General features: G+C 43.6%; 1 protein-coding gene and 3 long non-coding RNA genes across 5 annotated transcripts; 1 reads left to right on the top strand and 3 right to left on the bottom strand.

Annotated features, from left to right (window-relative positions):
* Positions 1 to 678: 678 nt before the first annotated feature.
* LOC129829698 (uncharacterized) lies at positions 679 to 1,772 on the bottom strand. The gene is made up of 3 exons (XR_008755435.1): positions 1,673 to 1,772; positions 1,090 to 1,619; positions 679 to 718 (listed from the first exon to the last, which is right to left on the bottom strand). It is a non-coding gene; the product is annotated as an uncharacterized LOC129829698 (long non-coding RNA).
* Positions 1,773 to 3,169: 1,397 nt separating this feature from the next.
* LOC129829700 (uncharacterized) lies at positions 3,170 to 3,778 on the bottom strand. Its single transcript, XR_008755437.1, has 3 exons — positions 3,687 to 3,778; positions 3,475 to 3,580; positions 3,170 to 3,209 (listed from the first exon to the last, which is right to left on the bottom strand). It is a non-coding gene; the product is annotated as an uncharacterized LOC129829700 (long non-coding RNA).
* Positions 3,779 to 3,904: 126 nt separating this feature from the next.
* LOC129829699 (uncharacterized) lies at positions 3,905 to 4,396 on the bottom strand. The gene is made up of 3 exons (XR_008755436.1): positions 4,323 to 4,396; positions 4,111 to 4,269; positions 3,905 to 3,951 (listed from the first exon to the last, which is right to left on the bottom strand). It is a non-coding gene; the product is annotated as an uncharacterized LOC129829699 (long non-coding RNA).
* A 2,195-nt stretch (positions 4,397 to 6,591) lies between these two features.
* LOC129829696 (protein lifeguard 2-like) lies at positions 6,592 to 19,975 on the top strand. 2 transcript variants are annotated; one of them, XM_055891558.1, is made up of 13 exons: positions 6,592 to 6,870; positions 7,869 to 7,989; positions 8,096 to 8,205; positions 10,483 to 10,547; positions 12,468 to 12,521; positions 12,611 to 12,661; positions 12,783 to 12,822; positions 12,989 to 13,026; positions 13,529 to 13,616; positions 13,771 to 13,866; positions 14,125 to 14,178; positions 14,446 to 14,502; positions 15,854 to 15,936. In XM_055891558.1, the coding sequence occupies exons 1-12, from the start codon at positions 6,856 to 6,858 to the stop codon at positions 14,467 to 14,469; spliced, it is 756 nt and encodes a 251-aa protein (XP_055747533.1). In that variant the 5' UTR covers positions 6,592 to 6,855; the 3' UTR covers positions 14,470 to 14,502; positions 15,854 to 15,936. The 2 variants fall into 2 exon arrangements, with proteins under 2 accessions (XP_055747533.1, XP_055747532.1); XM_055891557.1 differs by lacking the exon at positions 14,446 to 14,502 and having other exon boundaries at positions 6,595 to 6,870; positions 15,854 to 19,975.
* The last annotated feature ends 73 nt before the right edge of the window (positions 19,976 to 20,048 follow it).

Genomic DNA, 20,048 nt, shown 5'->3' with positions numbered 1-20,048 from the left:
TTCCATCACTAGTGTTGTTCAGGGTGTACCTCTCAGCCAGGGCAGAACAAGGCTTCCATCACTAGCGTTGTTCAGGGTGTACCTCTCAGCCAGGGCAGAACAAGGCTTCCATCACTAGTGTTGTTCAGGGTGTACCTCTCAGCCAGGGCAGAACAAGGCTTCCATCACTAGCGTTGTTCAGGGTGTAACTCTCAGCCAGGGCAGAACAAGGCTTCCATCACTAGCGTTGCTCAGGGTGTACCTCTCAGCCAGGGCAGAACAAGGCTTCCATCACTAGTGTTGTTCAGGGTGTACCTCTCAGCCAGGGCAGAACAAGGCTTCCATCACTAGCGTTGTTCAGGGTGTAACTCTCAGCCAGGGCAGAACAAGGCTTCCATCACTAGCGTTGCTCAGGGTGTACCTCTCAGCCAGGGCAGAACAAGGCTTCCATCACTAGTGTTGTTCAGGGTGTACCTCTCAGCCAGGGCAGAACAAGGCTTCCATCACTAGCGTTGCTCAGGGTGTACCTCTCAGCCAGGGCAGAACAAGGCTTCCATCACTAGCGTTGTTCAGGGTGTAACTCTCAGCCAGGGCAGAACAAGGCTTCCATCACTAGGGTTGCTCAGGGTGTACCTCTCAGCCAGGGCAGAACAAGGCTTCCATCACTAGGGTTGCTCAGGGTGTACCTCTCAGCCAGGGCAGAACAAGGCTTCCATCACTAGCGTTGCTCAGGGTGTACCTCTCAGCCAGGGCAGAACAAGGCTTCCATCACTAGCGTTGTTCAGGGTGTAACTCTCAGCCAGGGCAGAACAAGGCTTCCATCACTAGCCTTGCTCAGGGTGTACCTCTCAGCCAGGGCAGAACAAGGCTTCCATCACTAGTGTTGTTCAGGTAGTACCTCTCAGCCAGGGCAGAACAAGGCTTCCATCACTAGTGTTGTTCAGGGTGTACCTCTCAGCCAGGGCAGAACAAGGCTTCCATCACTAGTGTTGTTCAGGGTGTACCTCTCAGCCAGGGCAGAACAAGGCTTCCATCACTAGTGTTGTTCAGGGTGTACCTCTCAGCCAGGGCAGAACAAGGCTTCCATCACTAGTGTTGTTCAGGGTGTACCTCTCAGCCAGGGCAGAACAAGGCTTCCATCACTAGCGTTGTTCAGGGTGTACCTCTCAGCCAGGGCAGAACAAGGCTTCCATCACTAGCGTTGTTCAGGGTGTAGCTCTCAGCCAGGGCAGAACAAGGCTTCCATCACTAGTGTTGTTCAGGGTGTACCTCTCAGCCAGGGCAGAACAAGGCTTCCATCACTAGTGTTGTTCAGGGTGTACCTCTCAGCCAGGGCAGAACAAGGCTTCCATCACTAGTGTTGTTCAGGGTGTACCTCTCAGCCAGGGCAGAACAAGGCTTCCATCACTAGTGTTGTTCAGGGTGTACCTCTCAGCCAGGGCAGAACAAGGCTTCCATCACTAGTGTTGTTCAGGGTGTACCTCTCAGCCAGGGCAGAACAAGGCTTCCATCACTAGTGTTGTTCAGGGTGTACCTCTCAGCCAGGGCAGAACAAGGCTTCCATCACTAGCGTTGTTCAGGGTGTAACTCTCAGCCAGGGCAGAACAAGGCTTCCATCACTAGCGTTGCTCAGGGTGTACCTCTCAGCCAGGGCAGAACAAGGCTTCCATCACTAGTGTTGTTCAGGGTGTACCTCTCAGCCAGGGCAGAACAAGGCTTCCATCACTAGCGTTGTTCAGGGTGTACCTCTCAGCCAGGGCAGAACAAGGCTTCCATCACTAGGGTTGTTCAGGGTGTACCTCTCAGCCAGGGCAGAACAAGGCTTCCATCACTAGCGTTGTTCAGGGTGTAACTCTCAGCCAGGGCAGAACAAGGCTTCCATCACTAGCGTTGCTCAGGGTGTACCTCTCAGCCAGGGCAGAACAAGGCTTCCATCACTAGTGTTGTTCAGGGTGTACCTCTCAGCCAGGGCAGAACAAGGCTTCCATCACTAGCGTTGTTCAGGGTGTAACTCTCAGCCAGGGCAGAACAAGGCTTCCATCACTAGCGTTGCTCGGGGTGTACCTCTCAGCCAGGGCAGAACAAGGCTTCCATCACTAGGGTTGTTCAGGGTTTACCTCTCAGCCAGGGCAGAACAAGGCTTCCATCACTAGTGTTGTTCAGGGTGTACCTCTCAGCCAGGGCAGAACAAGGCTTCCATCACTAGTGTTGTTCAGGGTGTACCTCTCAGCCAGGGCAGAACAAGGCTTCCATCACTAGTGTTGTTCAGGGTGTACCTCTCAGCCAGGGCAGAACAAGGCTTCCATCACTAGTGTTGTTCAGGGTGTACCTCTCAGCCAGGGCAGAACAAGGCTTCCATCACTAGTGTTGTTCAGGGTGTACCTCTCAGCCAGGGCAGAACAAGGCTTCCATCACTAGCGTTGTTCAGGGTGTAACTCTCAGCCAGGGCAGAACAAGGCTTCCATCACTAGCGTTGCTCAGGGTGTACCTCTCAGCCAGGGCAGAACAAGGCTTCCATCACTAGTGTTGTTCAGGGTGTACCTCTCAGCCAGGGCAGAACAAGGCTTCCATCACTAGCGTTGTTCAGGGTGTACCTCTCAGCCAGGGCAGAACAAGGCTTCCATCACTAGTGTTGTTCAGGGTGTACCTCTCAGCCAGGGCAGAACAAGGCTTCCATCACTAGCGTTGTTCAGGGTGTAACTCTCAGCCAGGGCAGAACAAGGCTTCCATCACTAGCGTTGCTCAGGGTGTACCTCTCAGCCAGGGCAGAACAAGGCTTCCATCACTAGTGTTGTTCAGGGTGTACCTCTCAGCCAGGGCAGAACAAGGCTTCCATCACTAGCGTTGTTCAGGGTGTAACTCTCAGCCAGGGCAGAACAAGGCTTCCATCACTAGCGTTGCTCAGGGTGTACCTCTCAGCCAGGGCAGAACAAGGCTTCCATCACTAGTGTTGTTCAGGGTGTACCTCTCAGCCAGGGCAGAACAAGGCTTCCATCACTAGCGTTGCTCAGGGTGTACCTCTCAGCCAGGGCAGAACAAGGCTTCCATCACTAGCGTTGTTCAGGGTGTAACTCTCAGCCAGGGCAGAACAAGGCTTCCATCACTAGGGTTGCTCAGGGTGTACCTCTCAGCCAGGGCAGAACAAGGCTTCCATCACTAGGGTTGCTCAGGGTGTACCTCTCAGCCAGGGCAGAACAAGGCTTCCATCACTAGCGTTGCTCAGGGTGTACCTCTCAGCCAGGGCAGAACAAGGCTTCCATCACTAGCGTTGTTCAGGGTGTAACTCTCAGCCAGGGCAGAACAAGGCTTCCATCACTAGCCTTGCTCAGGGTGTACCTCTCAGCCAGGGCAGAACAAGGCTTCCATCACTAGTGTTGTTCAGGTAGTACCTCTCAGCCAGGGCAGAACAAGGCTTCCATCACTAGTGTTGTTCAGGGTGTACCTCTCAGCCAGGGCAGAACAAGGCTTCCATCACTAGTGTTGTTCAGGGTGTACCTCTCAGCCAGGGCAGAACAAGGCTTCCATCACTAGCGTTGTTCAGGGTGTACCTCTCAGCCAGGGCAGAACAAGGCTTCCATCACTAGCGTTGTTCAGGGTGTACCTCTCAGCCAGGGCAGAACAAGGCTTCCATCACTAGTGTTGTTCAGGGTGTACCTCTCAGCCAGGGCAGAACAAGGCTTCCATCACTAGTGTTGTTCAGGGTGTACCTCTCAGCCAGGGCAGAACAAGGCTTCCATCACTAGCGTTGTTCAGGGTGTACCTCTCAGCCAGGGCAGAACAAGGCTTCCATCACTAGGGTTGTTCAGGGTGTACCTCTCAGCCAGGGCAGAACAAGGCTTCCATCACTAGCGTTGCTCAGGGTGTACCTCTCAGCCAGGGCAAAACAAGGCTTCCATCACTAGCGTTGTTCAGGGTGTACCTCTCAGCCAGGGCAGAACAAGGCTTCCATCACTAGCGTTGCTCAGGGTGTACCTCTCAGCCAGGGATGAACAAGGCTTCCATCACTAGCGTTGTTCAGGGTGTACCTCTCAGCCAGGGCAGAACAAGGCTTCCATCACTAGTGTTGTTCAGGGTGTACCTCTCAGCCAGGGCAGAACAAGGCTTCCATCACTAGTGTTGTTCAGGGTGTACCTCTCAGCCAGGGCAGAACAAGGCTTCCATCACTAGCGTTGTTCAGGGTGTACCTCTCAGCCAGGGCAGAACAAGGCTTCCATCACTAGGGTTGTTCAGGGTGTACCTCTCAGCCAGGGCAGAACAAGGCTTCCATCACTAGCGTTGTTCAGGGTGTACCTCTCAGCCAGGGCAGAACAAGGCTTCCATCACTAGCGTTGCTCAGGGTGTACCTCTCAGCCAGGGCAGAACAAGGCTTCCATCACTAGCGTTGTTCAGGGTGTACCTCTCAGCCAGGGCAGAACAAGGCTTCCATCACTAGCGTTGCGCAGGGTGTACCTCTCAGCCAGGGCAGAACAAGGCTTCCATCACTAGCGTTGCGCAGGGTGTACCTCTCAGCCAGGGCAGAACAAGGCTTCCATCACTAGGGTTGCTCAGGGTGTACCTCTCAGCCAGGGCAGAACAAGGCTTCCATCACTAGCGTTGTTCAGGGTGTACCTCTCAGCCAGGGCAGAACAAGGCTTCCATCACTAGCGTTGTTCAGGGTGTACCTCTCAGCCAGGGCAGAACAAGGCTTCCATCACTAGCGTTGTTCAGGGTGTACCTCTCAGCCAGGGCAGAACAAGGCTTCCATCACTAGCGTTGTTCAGGGTGTACCTCTCAGCCAGGGCAGAACAAGGCTTCCATCACTAGGGTTGTTCAGGGTTTACCTCTCAGCCAGGGCAGAACAAGGCTTCCATCACTAGTGTTGTTCAGGGTGTACCTCTCAGCCAGGGCAGAACAAGGCTTCCATCACTAGTGTTGTTCAGGGTGTACCTCTCAGCCAGGGCAGAACAAGGCTTCCATCACTAGCGTTGTTCAGGGTGTACCTCTCAGCCAGGGCAGAACAAGGCTTCCATCACTAGCGTTGTTCAGGGTGTACCTCTCAGCCAGGGCAGAACAAGGCTTCCATCACTAGTGTTGTTCAGGGTGTACCTCTCAGCCAGGGCAGAACAAGGCTTCCATCACTAGTGTTGTTCAGGGTGTACCTCTCAGCCAGGGCAGAACAAGGCTTCCATCACTAGCGTTGTTCAGGGTGTACCTCTCAGCCAGGGCAGAACAAGGCTTCCATCACTAGGGTTGTTCAGGGTGTACCTCTCAGCCAGGGCAGAACAAGGCTTCCATCACTAGCGTTGCTCAGGGTGTACCTCTCAGCCAGGGCAAAACAAGGCTTCCATCACTAGCGTTGTTCAGGGTGTACCTCTCAGCCAGGGCAGAACAAGGCTTCCATCACTAGCGTTGCTCAGGGTGTACCTCTCAGCCAGGGCAGAACAAGGCTTCCATCACTAGCGTTGTTCAGGGTGTACCTCTCAGCCAGGGCAGAACAAGGCTTCCATCACTAGCGTTGCTCAGGGTGTACCTCTCAGCCAGGGCAGAACAAGGCTTCCATCACTAGCGTTGTTCAGGGTGTACCTCTCAGCCAGGGCAGAACAAGGCTTCCATCACTAGCGTTGTTCAGGGTGTACCTCTCAGCCAGGGCAGAACGAGGCTTCCATCACTAGGGTTGTTCAGGGTGTACCTCTCAGCCAGGGCAGAACGAGGCTTCCATCACTAGCGTTGCTCAGGGTGTACCTCTCAGCCAGGGCAGAACAAGGCTTCCATCACTAGCACAACTGCTTGCTCCGGCAGAAATATCACCCAGTCTAATATTACATAACAAGTACTTCAGTGTATCAATTCAGTTTCAGCTGTAACTTTGCAATCAATTGACATTACACATTGTCAGTGTAAGGAAAATATATTATGAATGGTTTGTTGTGGATCATTTCATCATAATTTCATTTTTTTTTTTTAAATAGCTGTTATAGAAACAGAACTTGTATGGGACTTGTCAGACCTGAATACATCTTGGAGAGGCATTGGTACTTGCCTTATTTTTAAATCCTTGTCCTCCAGGACCTTCAGTACAACAGGACATGTTGTAAATATCTAATAAATACGATTTTAATATCCTCTGCCATTTTGTGGTCCTTTGAATTGCAGTGATGACGCTGTTAGACTGATTTGTCATAGATAACATCAATGCATATTCTACAGTCTTACATTAATGTTTTACAAGTAGGAGATTCTAGTATTTTCATGAATGTAGTAGTCGTTCAGGAATGAACCGTAGAATGCTGAATCATTGCATTACCTAAAAATAGACCATTTTAAACTTTGTTTTTTCTTGCTCTTAAGTTACTACAGAAAAATATGAATCCTGTTTTTATTTATAGCCTAACTGCTTCTGACAGGGATGTAGAGGGTAAACACAACTTTCAGAACATGTAATACCATCTACGTCATCCTATATATATTTTTTTACTGCAGACCAAATATTCCAGTTCTCTCTGGCCCTATCCTTACTTGACTCACACAATGATACATCTGTACCCCCCCCTTTTTGCCAAGCGTTTTGGTACAGTCCAATCTTCCCACAGCACTGCTGCTTCACCTGGATGTTGCTAGAATATTCCTTTTTGGGTAAGGGGGGGGGGGGGTCTGTGAGAATCCTAACTGCGTGGCTGTTGGATTAAGAAGCTGCAGCATCAGAAAGGGTTTAATCTAAGAGAAGCAACAGCAGCGAGAGACCTAGTGTCAGTCCTTTTATTTTGACTGCAAGTACGTCTGGGCAACAAGGATACGTATAAGGATATAATAACAAAAGGAAACCAGAGCTTCTTTGACTGGAGCAGAGAGATAAATAAACCATTGTAGTATCTGCTGCAGACACCAAACACAGCCATTATGACCCAGGGCAAGGTAAGGGCCTTACAGATACATCCTACAGATCTCATTCTATCATTCTATGCTCTATTCATTCCATGCTCATTCTGCTGCAAGAATATAGTCAAATAGGTTTCTTAGCTTCTTTCCTTTTTAATGCGTTGTGGCAGCATGTACATAGGCTGTGTGTCTGTCTCTGCCATCCTCTCATGTGCCTTTATTGTGGAGCTCATCTCATTGTGTTGCTCAGTAATGATGCAAAGTCTGTTCCGCAGCAGATAATAGTATTGTCATCAGAGAATGAATAGAGGCAAATAAAATGACAGCTATAAACTAGATTGTATGGCGATAGAGAAAAGGTAGTGTTTAGCCTGCGTCACTACCTTCACTCCAGAGATGTACTACTCCTCATCTGTCTCATATTGCTATTTCTCTCACAGCCAACTGAAATGTTGCTGTTATGCATTGACTGGAGGCTGATGAAATAATAAAAATATATTTAGCCTACTTATACGAATTACTGTAAATTAGCTCATAAGACTGCTAATTATATTTCTATGCAGGAAATATGGAGGTACAGAGATACAGGAGATGGATATTCATATTCTTTGGTACTTAGCTCAGGGCCAGATAAGCCATCTGGACAGTGTTGTGTAATGTCTAATTCACTGATTCTGGAACAGTCTGGGGTTCTGGAGCTATGCTACAGCAGAGGACTTGTCTAAGAACTGATCTCAGTCCACATCTTACAGTCAGCAATCAGAGAATCAGATAACATTTCAAATTCACCTCAAATTGTGAATGCAAGTTATTTGTGTTTTCTGCTTAAAATGTGGATTGTTTTTGTTTTTAAAAAATGTACATTTTCAAAGCAAATACAATGAAATTAGATTCACAAGTTGGGGCTAATTTCAGATCAAGTATCACTTCTTAGTTGGTTAGATTGGCTCATAAGAACTCTCTGTCAATTATTAAAAAGTATTTACAGACAGCTATTTAGTCCTGAATGGGGATCTTATGTTATTTACCCCCAGCTTTCAGTCGCGAACAAGGCTGCTGAAGCAGGAGAGAAGCAGTATGGCACTTCAAGTGGAGAAGCAGGAGGGCCACCAGCCCCTCCCACCTATGAGGAGGCCACTGGCACAAGTGAGAAAGGTATGTCAGTGTCGCAAAAATAAACGCCATATCTCCACCACTCTCTATCAATGAAAGTGAGAAAAATAACTGCCCATTTACTGTGTGTGTGTGTTGAACTTGTCAGCGGGCCTCAGCGGCAGCCCCTGTTACAGCGGGACTTATCCTGGTGACGGGGAGATGCTAACAGAATTCAGCTGGAGTGATAAAAACATCCGGCGGATCTTTATCCGCAAGGTAGGCGATAATTAAAGCTATTACTACCACATTACTACTAATGACGTATATAAACCCTGGATTGCTGATGCTATGTATTAGCCACCGGTTGGCCATATTGGCACATCCTAGTAGGAGCAGTCCTCCATAGGAATGAATAGAATTCTACAGTATTTCAATTACATGTTTGAAGGACAAAATTACATGTATTTAAGTAATGTTTTGTTCTAATGTGGACAGTAGCATTAGTACTCTCTAAAATAAATACTTTAAGGAAAATGTTTGTATATATTTTTTCATTAGATTTTTTTATGTTTATCTCACATAATATAATTTAAAGTATGCATTAAGGTGTCTGTAATAGAATAAACGTGTCACAAACAAATGTAGTCATGAATAAATACATTTCTATGGCTTCCAAAATCTTTTTTTACAATTGAGGAGTGCCAAGATGCCAAAAAGTTTTTCTTAATTTTTACTATTTTCTACATTGTAGAATAATAGTGAAGGCATCAAAACTATAAAATAACACATAGAATCATGTAGTAACCAAAAAAGTGTTAAACAAATCAAAATATATTTTAAATTTGAGATTCTTCAAATAGCCACCATTTGCCTTGATGACAGCTTTGCACACTCTTGACATTCTCTCAACCAGCTTCATGAGGTAGTCACCTGGAATGCATTTCAATTAACAGGTGTGCCTTGTTAAAAGTTAATTTGTGGAATTTATTTCCTTAATGCAATTGAGCCAATCAGTTATGTTGTGACAAGGTAGGGGTGGTATACAGAAGATTGCCCTGTTTGGTAAAAGACCAAGCCCATATTATGGAAAAAATAGCTCAAATATGCAAAGAGAAATGACAGTTCATCATTACTTTAAGACATGAAGGTCAGTCAATCCTGAAAGTATCAAGAACTTTGAAGGTTCCATCAAGTGCAGTCTCAAAAAGCATCAAGCGCTATGATGAAACTGGCTCTCATGAGGACCGCCACAGGAAAGTAAGACCCAGAGTTACCTCTGCTGTAGACGATAAGTTCATTAGAGTTAACTGCCCCTCAGATTGCAGCCCAAATAAATGCTTCACAGAGTTCAAGTAACAGACACATCTCAACATCAACTGTTCAGAGGAGACTGTGTAAATCAGGCCTTCTTGGTCGAAATGCTGCAAAGAAACCACTACTAAAGGACAGCAATAAGAAGAGGAGAATTGCTTGGGGCAAGAAACACGAGCAATGGACATTAGACCGGTGGAAATCGGTCCTTTGGTCTGATGAGTCCAAATTTTAGATAGTTGGTTCCAACCGCCGTGTCTTTGTGAGATGCAGAGTAGGTGAACGGATTATCTCCGCATGTGTGGATCCCACCATGAAGCATGGAAGAGAAGGTGTGATGGTGTGGGGGTGCTTTACTGATGACAGTGCCAGTGATTTATTTAGAATTAAACTTACACTTAACCAGCATGGCTACCACACTATTCTGCAGCGATACGCCATCCCATCTGGTTTGCACTTAGTGTGACAATCATTTGTTTTTCAACTGCACAATGACCCAACACACCTCCAGGCTGTGTAAGGGCTATTTTAACAAGAAGGAGAGTAATGGAGTACTGCCTCAGATGATCTGGCCTCCACAATCACCTGACCTCAACCCAATTGAGATGGTTTGGGATGAGTTGGACCCCAGTGTGAAGGAAAAGCAGCCAACAAGTGCTCAGCATATGTGGGAACTCCTTCAAGACTGTTGAAAAAGCATTCCATGTTAATCTTGTTGAGAGAATGCCAAGAATGTGCAAAGCTGTCACCAAGGCAAATGGTGGTTACTTTGAAGAATCTAAGATATGAAATATATTTTGATTTGTTTAACACTTTTTTGGTTATTACATGATTCCATATGTGTTATTTCATTGTTTTGATGTCTTCACTATTATTCTACAATGTAGAAAATAGTAAAAATAAAGAAAAACCCTTGAATGAGTAGGTGTATCTAAACATTTGACTCGTATTGTCTACCTATTGACTCTTCAAGAATATAACTTATCAATGCCTCATGAGCTTAGTTTAACTGTTTAACACCCCATCAGACCCCAAAATATAAGCTTGTTTTACTCCAACATTTGTAAGCATTGTAAATGTAAACAACTACTATAAAAATATGCTTAAAACTATCCTTTTGATATATTGCATGGTCAGTCCTTGCATCCATAGCTCTGTCTATGACTGTCATAGTGGTTCCACTTCTCCAGACCCATCCTTCAGCTTTTACCACAGTTGTGTTTTTTCGGGACCTCCTTTTAGGTTTACTCCATCTTGATGATCCAACTTCTTGTCACTCTTTCTATAGTGGCTCTCTTCACATTCTGGTAAGTCTTCTAATACCTCTGAATATGGATGCTACTTTTCACCCTTCAATAGTTCTATCTGGTCAGGCCTGGTCAGAAGTCCTACATTTTGATACAGTAATGCTCCATCACTCTGTGAACCAGACATGAACCATTCAGTAATGCTCCATCACACTGTGAACCAGACATGAACCATTCAGTAATGCTCCATCACTCTGTGAACCAGACATGAACCATTCAGTAATGCTCCATCACTCTGTGAACCAGACATGAACCATTCAGTAATGCTCCATCACTCTGTGAACCAGACATGAACCATTCAGTAATGCTCCATCACTCTCTGAACCAGACATGAACCATTCAGTAATGCTCCATCACTCTGTGAACCAGACATGAACCATTCAGTAATGCTACATCACTCTGTGAACCAGACATGAACCATTCAGTAATGCTACATCACTCTGTGAACCAGACATGAACCATTCAGTAATGCTCCATCACTCTGTGAACCAGACATGAACCATTCAGTAATGCTCCATCACTCTGTGAACCAGACATGAACCATTCAGTAATGCTCCATCACTCTGTGAACCAGACATGAACCATTCAGTAATGCTCCATCACTCTCTGAACCAGACATGAACCATTCAGTAATGCTACATCACTCTGTGAACCAGACATGAACCATTCAGTAATGCTCCATCACTCTGTGAACCAGACATGAACCATTCAGTAATGCTACATCACTCTGTGAACCAGACATGAACCATTCAGTAATGCTACATCACTCTGTGAACCAGACATGAACCATTCAGTAATTCTCCATCACTCTGTGAACCAGACATGAACCATTCAGTAATGCTCCATCACTCTGTGAACCAGACATGAACCATTCAGTAATGCTCCATCACTCTGTGAACCAGACATGAACCATTCAGTAATGCTCCATCACTCTGTGAACCAGACATGAACCATTCAGTAATGCTACATCACTCTGTGAACCAGACATGAACCATTCAGTAATGCTCCATCACTCTGTGAACCAGACATGAACCATTCAGTAATGCTCCATCACTCTGTGAACCAGACATGAACCATTCAGTAATGCTCCATCACTCTGTGAACCAGACATGAACCATTCAGTAATGCTACATCACTCTGTGAACCAGACATGAACCATTCAGTAATGCTCCATCACTCTGTGAACCAGAGATGAACCATTCAGTAATACTCCATCACTCTGTGAACCAGACATGAACCATTCAGTAATGCTCCATCACTCTGTGAACAAGAGATGAACCATTCAGTAATGCTACATCAGTCTGTGAACCAGACATGAACCATTCAGTAATGCTCCATCACTCTCTGAACCAGACATGAACCATTCAGTAATGCTCCATCACTCTGTGAACCAGACATGAACCATTCAGTAATGCTACATCAGTCTGTGAACCAGACATGAACCATTCAGTAATGCTCCACCAGTCTGTGAACCAGACATGAACCATTCAGTAATGCTCCATCACTCTGTGAACCAGACATTAACCATTCAGTAATGCTCCATCACTCTGTGAACCAGACATGAACCATTCAGTAATACTCCATCAGTCTGTGAACCAGAGATGAACCATTCAGTAATACTCCATCAGTCTGTGAACCAGAGATGAACCATTCAGTAATACTCCATCAGTCTGTGAACCAGAGATGAACCATTCAGTAATACTCAATCAGTCTGTGAACCAGACATGAACCATTCAGTAATACTCCATCAGTCTGTGAACCAGAGATGAACCATTCACAGGAACTAGATAGGAAGCTGCAAGTTTTGAGATGACTCATATGGAACGTTTAACATAAAATGAAGAAAACACATATACCAAATACTTTAAGGGAAATGGACAAACATCGCATACTTACAATTCTTTGTGCTTCCTTCATCAGTGAACCAGTGAAGAACTACATTCAGTCCAACCCTGGATGGTACTGGGCTTCTTAGTAAGTCACAGCTTTGATCTTGCATACATCATTACTATGTTGATTTCATTCTGAAAGTACTAAAATATATGTTTTATTTCTTTACACAGTGCTGTATTCTTTGTCACATACATTACACTCGTCTGCTGTCCTGGACCAAGGTGGCTTTAACACTTTAATGTGTGTGGTTAACGCAACTTCAGTTATTACGAGAATAGAGAATGTATCATTTTAGCAGAATGTAACGACAGTACTTCTATATTTTATTTGTATTTCCGATAGGAGACAGTTTCCATGGAATCTGATCCTGCTCGCCGTCTTTGTAAGTATCATGTAGTGTTTGAAACAATAACATTTATACACATTTATACACATTGTCTGAAGACAATACCTCACATAATTCAGACTCACATACTTTTCCTTTGAGTGTAACCTACAATAGGTTTTCTCAGTAATGTCTCTTTACTTTGTAATCTCTCCTGTTGCAGACCCTCTCTCTCTCCTATATGACAGGGATGCTATCCAGGTACAGTCTTTCACAGCTGTGCCTACAGTTGGTTTGCCTCTGTTGTCTTACTTCACACTGTGTCTGTCTCATCCACTATGCTTTGAATGCCTGCTTCTTCAGACTGATATGGCTAGTATGATGTTTTTTTGCAGCCAGGTAAACTGCTAATGTAATATTAAAGCTAGTTAAGGTCTTGGTGAGCTAATCAGGTATGCTAAATGAGGGTTGTACTGAAAGGAATGTAGATCTCCAGGAAGAGGGTTGGGCAGCCATGCATGAAACTGTGTCAGTGTCAATCAGTTATGCCAAAGGTCTACATGGTCTTACTAACAGGGACTTACGATACGTCACCATATCACAGCTGCACTGTTGTAGATTTTATCTTTGCTTTGTTACTGTGTATTTACCAAAATAAGTCATTCAAATGTTATTACTGTATGATAACCATTTTAGTATGTCATTTCTTAGAAACGAAATACTTGTCAAATCATTTCTCAAACATATATTTCCCCTTTAATAGTTATTACAACACCAAGTCAGTGGTGATGTGCCTGGGCATTACTGCTATGGTCTGTCTGACCGTCACTCTCGTCAGCTTCCAAACTAAGGTCAGTCTGCCTGAACGTTCCTCCAGTGAAAAAGGAACTGCTACAATTTAAAAGAAAGCTACTATGAATGACAAATTGTTCTAAGTTCTTATTTTTAACTCGTGATCAAGTTACCTTCTCTTTTCTCTCCTATCTTCCCTTCTGTCCTATTCAGTTTGACGTGACCTCATGCCAAGGCGTATTGTTTACCTTCTGCATGGTCATGATGGTGTCTGGACTGGTCTTGGCCATCGCCCTGCCCTACGGATATGTAAGATAATAATACACTTTATTTGTAGAGCACATTGTCATACAGGAAGACTGCTAATCAAAGTGCTATACATAGTAAGAAGTTAAACTACCCTAATCAGAACCTATATAATTAATTAGATGAATAAGTTAATGCAGATGGAGACTCACATGAAGAACTAGACAGAGGTCTCTACCAAGCCTATAGCTGGGTCAGATCTAATTAAATGTGTTGGAAATTATATTTCATAGATATAATATCACATGTCATGTGCTGCAGGTGCCCTGGGTGCATGGTGTCTATGGCGCCTTGGGAGCGTTACTGTTTACCATGGTAAGTGTAAAACCGATATAGTCTGATTTACTACACAGTCTATCAATGACAACTATCAAAGAGAGATGTACAGTCGTGGCCAAACGTTTTGAGAATGACACAAATATTAATTTTCACAAAGTCTGCTGCCTCAGTTTGTATGATGGCAATTTGCATATACTCCAGAATGTTATGAAGAGTGATCAGATGAATTGCAATTAATTGCAAAGTCCCTCTTTGCCATGCAAATGAACTGAATCCCCCAAAAACATTTCCACTGTATTTCAGCCCTGCCACAAAAGGACCAGCTGACATCATGTCAGTGATTCTCTCATTAACACGGGTGTGAGTGTTGACGAGGACAAAGCTGGAGATCACTCTGTCATTCTGATTGAGTTCCAATAACAGACTGGAAGTTTCAAAAGGAGGGTGGTGCTTGGAATCATTGTTCTTCCTCTGTCAACCATGGTTACCTGCAAGGAAACACAAGCCGTCATCGTTGCTTTGCACAAAAAAGGGCTTCACAGGCAAGGATATTGCTGCCAGTAAGATTGCACCTAAATCAACCATTTATCGGATCATCAAGAACTTCAAGGAGAGCGGTTCAATTGTTGTGAAGAAGGCTTCAAGGCGCCCAAGAAAGTCCAGCAAGCGCCAGGACCGTCTCCTAAAGTTGATTCAGCTGCGGGATCGGGGCACCACCAGTACAGAGCTTGCTCAGGAATGGCAGCAGGCAGGTGTGAGTGCTTCTGCACGCACAGTGAGGCGAAGACTTTTGGAGGATGGCCTGGTGTCAAGAAGGTCAGCAAAGAAGCCACTTCTCTCCAGGAAAAACATCAGGGACAGACTGATATTCTGCAAAAGGTACAGGGATTGGACTGCTGAGGACTGAGGTAAAGTCATTTTCTCTGATGAATCCCATTTTTCCGATTGTTTGGGGCATCCGGAAAAAAGCTTGTCCGGCGAAGACAAGGTGAGCGCTACAATCAGTCCTGTGCCATGCCAACAGTAAAGCATCCTGAGACCATTCATGTGTGGGGTTGCTTCTCAGCCAAGGGAGTGGGCTCACTCATAATTTTGCCTAAGAACACAGCCATGAATAAAGAATGGTAACAACACATCCTCCGAGAGCAACTTCTCCCAACCATCCAGGAACAGTTTGGTGATGAACAAGGCCTTTTCCAGCATGTTGGAGCACCTTACCATAAGGCAAAAGTGATAACTAAGTGGCTCGGGGAACAAAACATTGATATTTTGGGTTCATGGCCAGGAAACTCCCCAGACCTTAATCCCATTGAGAACTTGAGGTCAGTCCTCAAGAGGCGGGTGGACAAACAAAACCCCACAAATTCTGAAAAACTCCAAGCATTGATTATGCAAGAATGGGCTGCCATCAGTCAGGTTGTGACCCAGAAGTTAATTTGACAGCATGCCAGGGCGGATTGCAGAGGTCTTGAAAAAGAAGGGTCAACACTGCAAATATTGACTCTTTGCATCAACTTCATGTAATTGTCAATAAAAGCCTTTGACACTTAAGACATGCTTGTAATTATACTTCAGTATTCTATAGTAACATCTGACAAAAATATCTAAAGACACTGAAGCAGCAAACTTTGTGGAAATTAATATTTATTTCATTCTCAAAACTTTTGGCCACGACTGTACTAACGCTTCAATTGTTTGCTTCTCTGTTTAGTTTTTGGCGTTTGACACACAGCTACTGATGGGGAACAAGCGCTACACAATAAGTCCAGAGGAATACGTCTTTGCCACTCTCAACATCTACCTAGATATTATCTACATCTTCTCCTTCTTCCTGTCCCTGTTCGGAACAGAGAGGACAAACTGAATCCACATCCAGGCCAGCATCGCAGATCACCATCTACACAGGATCTGTATTCATAGTCTCAAACTGCATTTACACATGTAGACAAATTCAGAGAATTTTTTCACTAATTGCTATTTTGACCAATCAGATCAGCTCTAAAAAAATGTCTGATGTGAAAAGATTAGATGTGATTGGTCAAAATACCAATTAGTGGAGAAAATATCTTAATTGGGCTGCAGCCTCAGAGTAGTAGTGTTGATCTAGGATTTGCCATTTAGATCATAGTATTATATACAGGGGGATCTGATCCTAGATCAGCACTATCAGCTATAAATGCAGGCTCTGATCTCACCATCATTATGTACTGTACACAACCCATTGATCCTTGATCCACCACCTCCTCCCACAGTCTCTGAACCTCTAGCATTATATGGACCTATAGTACTGTACCAGTATTGAGTTTTTTAGCTTGTCTGTTAAGCTGTTGATCTCAGCACTAATGTACAGCAGTTTTCACCCATAGGGTCACATATCAATAGATTTACATTGTTCACAGTAGACAGATGTGAAAGAAAAAATAACACGCAAAAATACTGAGTCTAAAATCTATATCTGACCATAGGTGTTTGTGTCATGCAGATGTGAAGTCCTTGTGTTCTCCTATCTTTTAACAACAACAGTCATCTATGACACTGCTCTAAAGGAGATCCCCTCTTACCACTCCTGAACACATGAATATCAGAATCACCTTTATTTCGCCAACTACATTTAACTACACCCGGGATTTGATTCAGTAAAATGGTGGTGAAAAGGCTCCTTTCCGATTGGCTTGAAGGGCATTCTGGAGTGTGCATTATTTCCCGATAATGCTCAGTATATTTGCATGGTAGAATTCAATGGCTATATTTCATTTTACATGTTTTGTTTGAGCTGCTTTTTAAAGCAAAAGTCGAAATGAAAACAGTATTGCTATTTTTTTATTTGATTTTCATAATAACTAGTACTAATGGTTTGAGCGTTCTCTGGCACTCCAGGATGGAAAGCAGTTTGAGTCTTTGTGTGTCAAAAAAGATACACGTCAAATAACACTATTTGATGTGTCAAATAATACTATTGCATTGGTGTTAGCTAGGTACCAAGCTAAAGCTAGCTAGCTACCCCAGAAGTTGCTAATAACAGCTGCATCAAAGATATTTGCAAACATTTTTGATCCTGCTCTTTTGATCCTGATCTAATTTCAAATGCTCACAGAGACGTTTTCCCATTCGGTCGAACAAATAATGACTTATTACCAACACAGTATTGTACAGCTTTGACAGTGATCGTAATGGTGGTGCTTGGCTTGCACGTGCAAATTCAGCACACACAACATTCCATAATGGAATTGTGTTATTTGACGTATCAAATTAAAAGCTTATTTGAACGTGTATATTTTTTGACACATAAAGACCCAAACGGCGTTCCATACTCCAGAGTGAATTTACAAACGCACCCTACATCCGTGTTTTTAAATTTACATTTAACCTTTATTTAACTAAGCAAGTTAGTTAAGAAGAAATTCTTATTTACAATGACGGCATACCCTGGCCAAACCCAGACAACGCTGAGCCAATTGTGCGCCGCCCAATGGGACTCCCAATCACGGCCAGATGTCATACAGCCTGGATACTGGTACTCAAAGCTCTTTACATAGTAGAGAGGAACCAGGGACTGTCGTGACACCTCTTACACTGAGATCCATTGCCTTATACCTGTGCGCCAGTTGGGAGCCCCTCGAGTACAGATGTAGGATCTTAATTTGATCACCTTGTTGCAGGAGAACTTTCCGGCAATGCAGAAAATGTAAAACTTGTAGTGTGTTTGAGTTTTAAAATGTATTTGGGAGTTTGTCCTTTGAAAATGGATCAACCCCTACAGAAATGTCCATTAATTATAATCCACATAATAATTCACATTTCCTGTTGCTGCAGGATTCTTTTCCTGCTGCAGCAAACTGGCTCAAATTAAGATCCTACATCTATAAATGGCACCTGTGCACAGTGTGTCTGTGGTTTGTTGTTTCTCTAATGCCTGTCCTCCGGTCTGTCAGCTCTGAGCCTACTGGTTGAAATCTCAAACGAACATAAGATCCAGAGTATGCAGGCAATTGAATCCAATTCTGAATAAATGTGCATGTGGGCTAATTGCTTGGCTTTCCATGGCTGCTTTAAATCAAGTTGCACTTAAACTGGAGATGCAATCCTGTCTATATGATGAGCCATAGTCCAATGATGTCCAATGATGTCAGTAGGGGTTTCACCACTCAACCCTGGTTGGCTGCTATGAAGTTCTAATTTATTTATACATGGTCTAAACCAATGACTTCATACCCATTCTTTGCTGAGCATGTTTTGGGGGTCAATCTGGACAACTTTTAAAATGTAGGGTTGTGGTAAATGTATTTGCTCCAGATGTTATAAGTTCATGACTGAACTTTGTGGTTGTTACTGTTTTTATAGAGACCAAAAGAGTTGATATATTTTGTAAAATCAAAAAATGTTAATTATTGTAAAAGTTAATAGTTTTGAATATTGTAACTAAAAATAGTTAATCATGCTTGCAACATGCCTGATGTGTACATGACAAAAATAATAGCACATTCTATTCGACCTGAAAAATAGGAAACATACAGTACCAGTCAAAAGTTTGGACACACCTACACATTCAAGAGTTGTTCTTTATTTTACTCTTTTCTACACTGTAGAATAATTGTGAAGACATCAAAACTCTGAAATAACACATATGGAATCATGTAGAACCCAAAAAAGTGTTCAACAAATCAAAATATATTTTTGATTTTAGATTCTTCAAAGTAGCCACCCTTTGCCTTGATGACAACTTTGCACACTCTTGGCATTATCTCAACCAGCTTCACCTGGAATGATTTTTCAACATTATAGAAGGAGTTCCCACATGTGCTGAGCACTTGTTGGCTGCTTTTCCTCCACTGCGGTCCAACTCATTCCAAACCATCTCAATTGGGTTGAGGTCGGGTGATTGTGGAGGCCAGGTCATCTGATGCAGTACTCCATCACTCTCCTTCTTGTTAAAATAGCCCTTACACAGCCTGGAGCTGTGTTGGGTCATTGTCCTGTTAAAAAACAAATTATATACCCCCTAAGGGCAAACCAGATGGGATGGTGTATCGCTGCAGAATGGTTGGTTTTGCAGCAATTCGACCATGAAGGCCTGATTCACGCAGTCTCCTCTGAACAGTCGATGTTGAGATGTGTCTGTTACTTGAACTCTGTTAAGCATTTATTTGAGCTGCAATCTGAGGTGCAGTTAACTTTTACCAAATAGGGCTATCTTTTGTATACCACCCCTACCTTGTCACAACACAACTGATTGGCTCAAACGCATTAAGAAGGAAAGAAATTCCACAAATTAACTTTTTACAAGGCACACCTGTTAATTGAAATGTATGAGGTGACTACCTCATGAAGCTGGTTGAGAGAATGCCAAGCGTGTGCAAAGCTGTCATCAAGGTGAAGGGTGGCTACTTTGAAGAATCTCAAATATAACATATATTTTGATTTGTTTAACACTTTTTTGGTTACTACATGATTCCATATGTGTTATTTCATAGTTTTGATGTCTTCACTATTATGCTACAATATAGAAAATAGTAAAAAATTAAGAAAAACCCTGGAATTAGTAGGTGTGTCCAAACTTTGACAGGTACTGTATTTTCTTACATAACACCCTGAATGGTTCATATGTGTATGAAATTTGTGGCCTTGGAATAGTATTATCTGAACAAATTGTAATGAATTTGCAGGTGTAAATATGCGCCTCTTGGCTAAATGCATTGAGTGTTATTCAATATGAATGTGTTAGGAAAATAATTTGTATTTACAATTCTTGCTGTACATAATACATATTTATTTATTAGAACGGGAATGTGAATGTTTATTGCATTTACCTCTAAAATAAAATTTAAAAAATGGACTCACCGATCTTCTAGTTTTTTTGTTGTATCTCAGACACTAAATAGAACACAACAGAAAAATCCGTGTAGAAT

Source organism: Salvelinus fontinalis, chromosome 31 (assembly GCF_029448725.1).
Source record: "Salvelinus fontinalis isolate EN_2023a chromosome 31, ASM2944872v1, whole genome shotgun sequence".
Lineage (NCBI taxonomy): Eukaryota > Metazoa > Chordata > Actinopteri > Salmoniformes > Salmonidae > Salvelinus > Salvelinus fontinalis.
The sequence above is the reverse complement of the archived record's forward strand: the minus strand, read 5'-3'. Positions and strand labels throughout refer to the sequence as shown.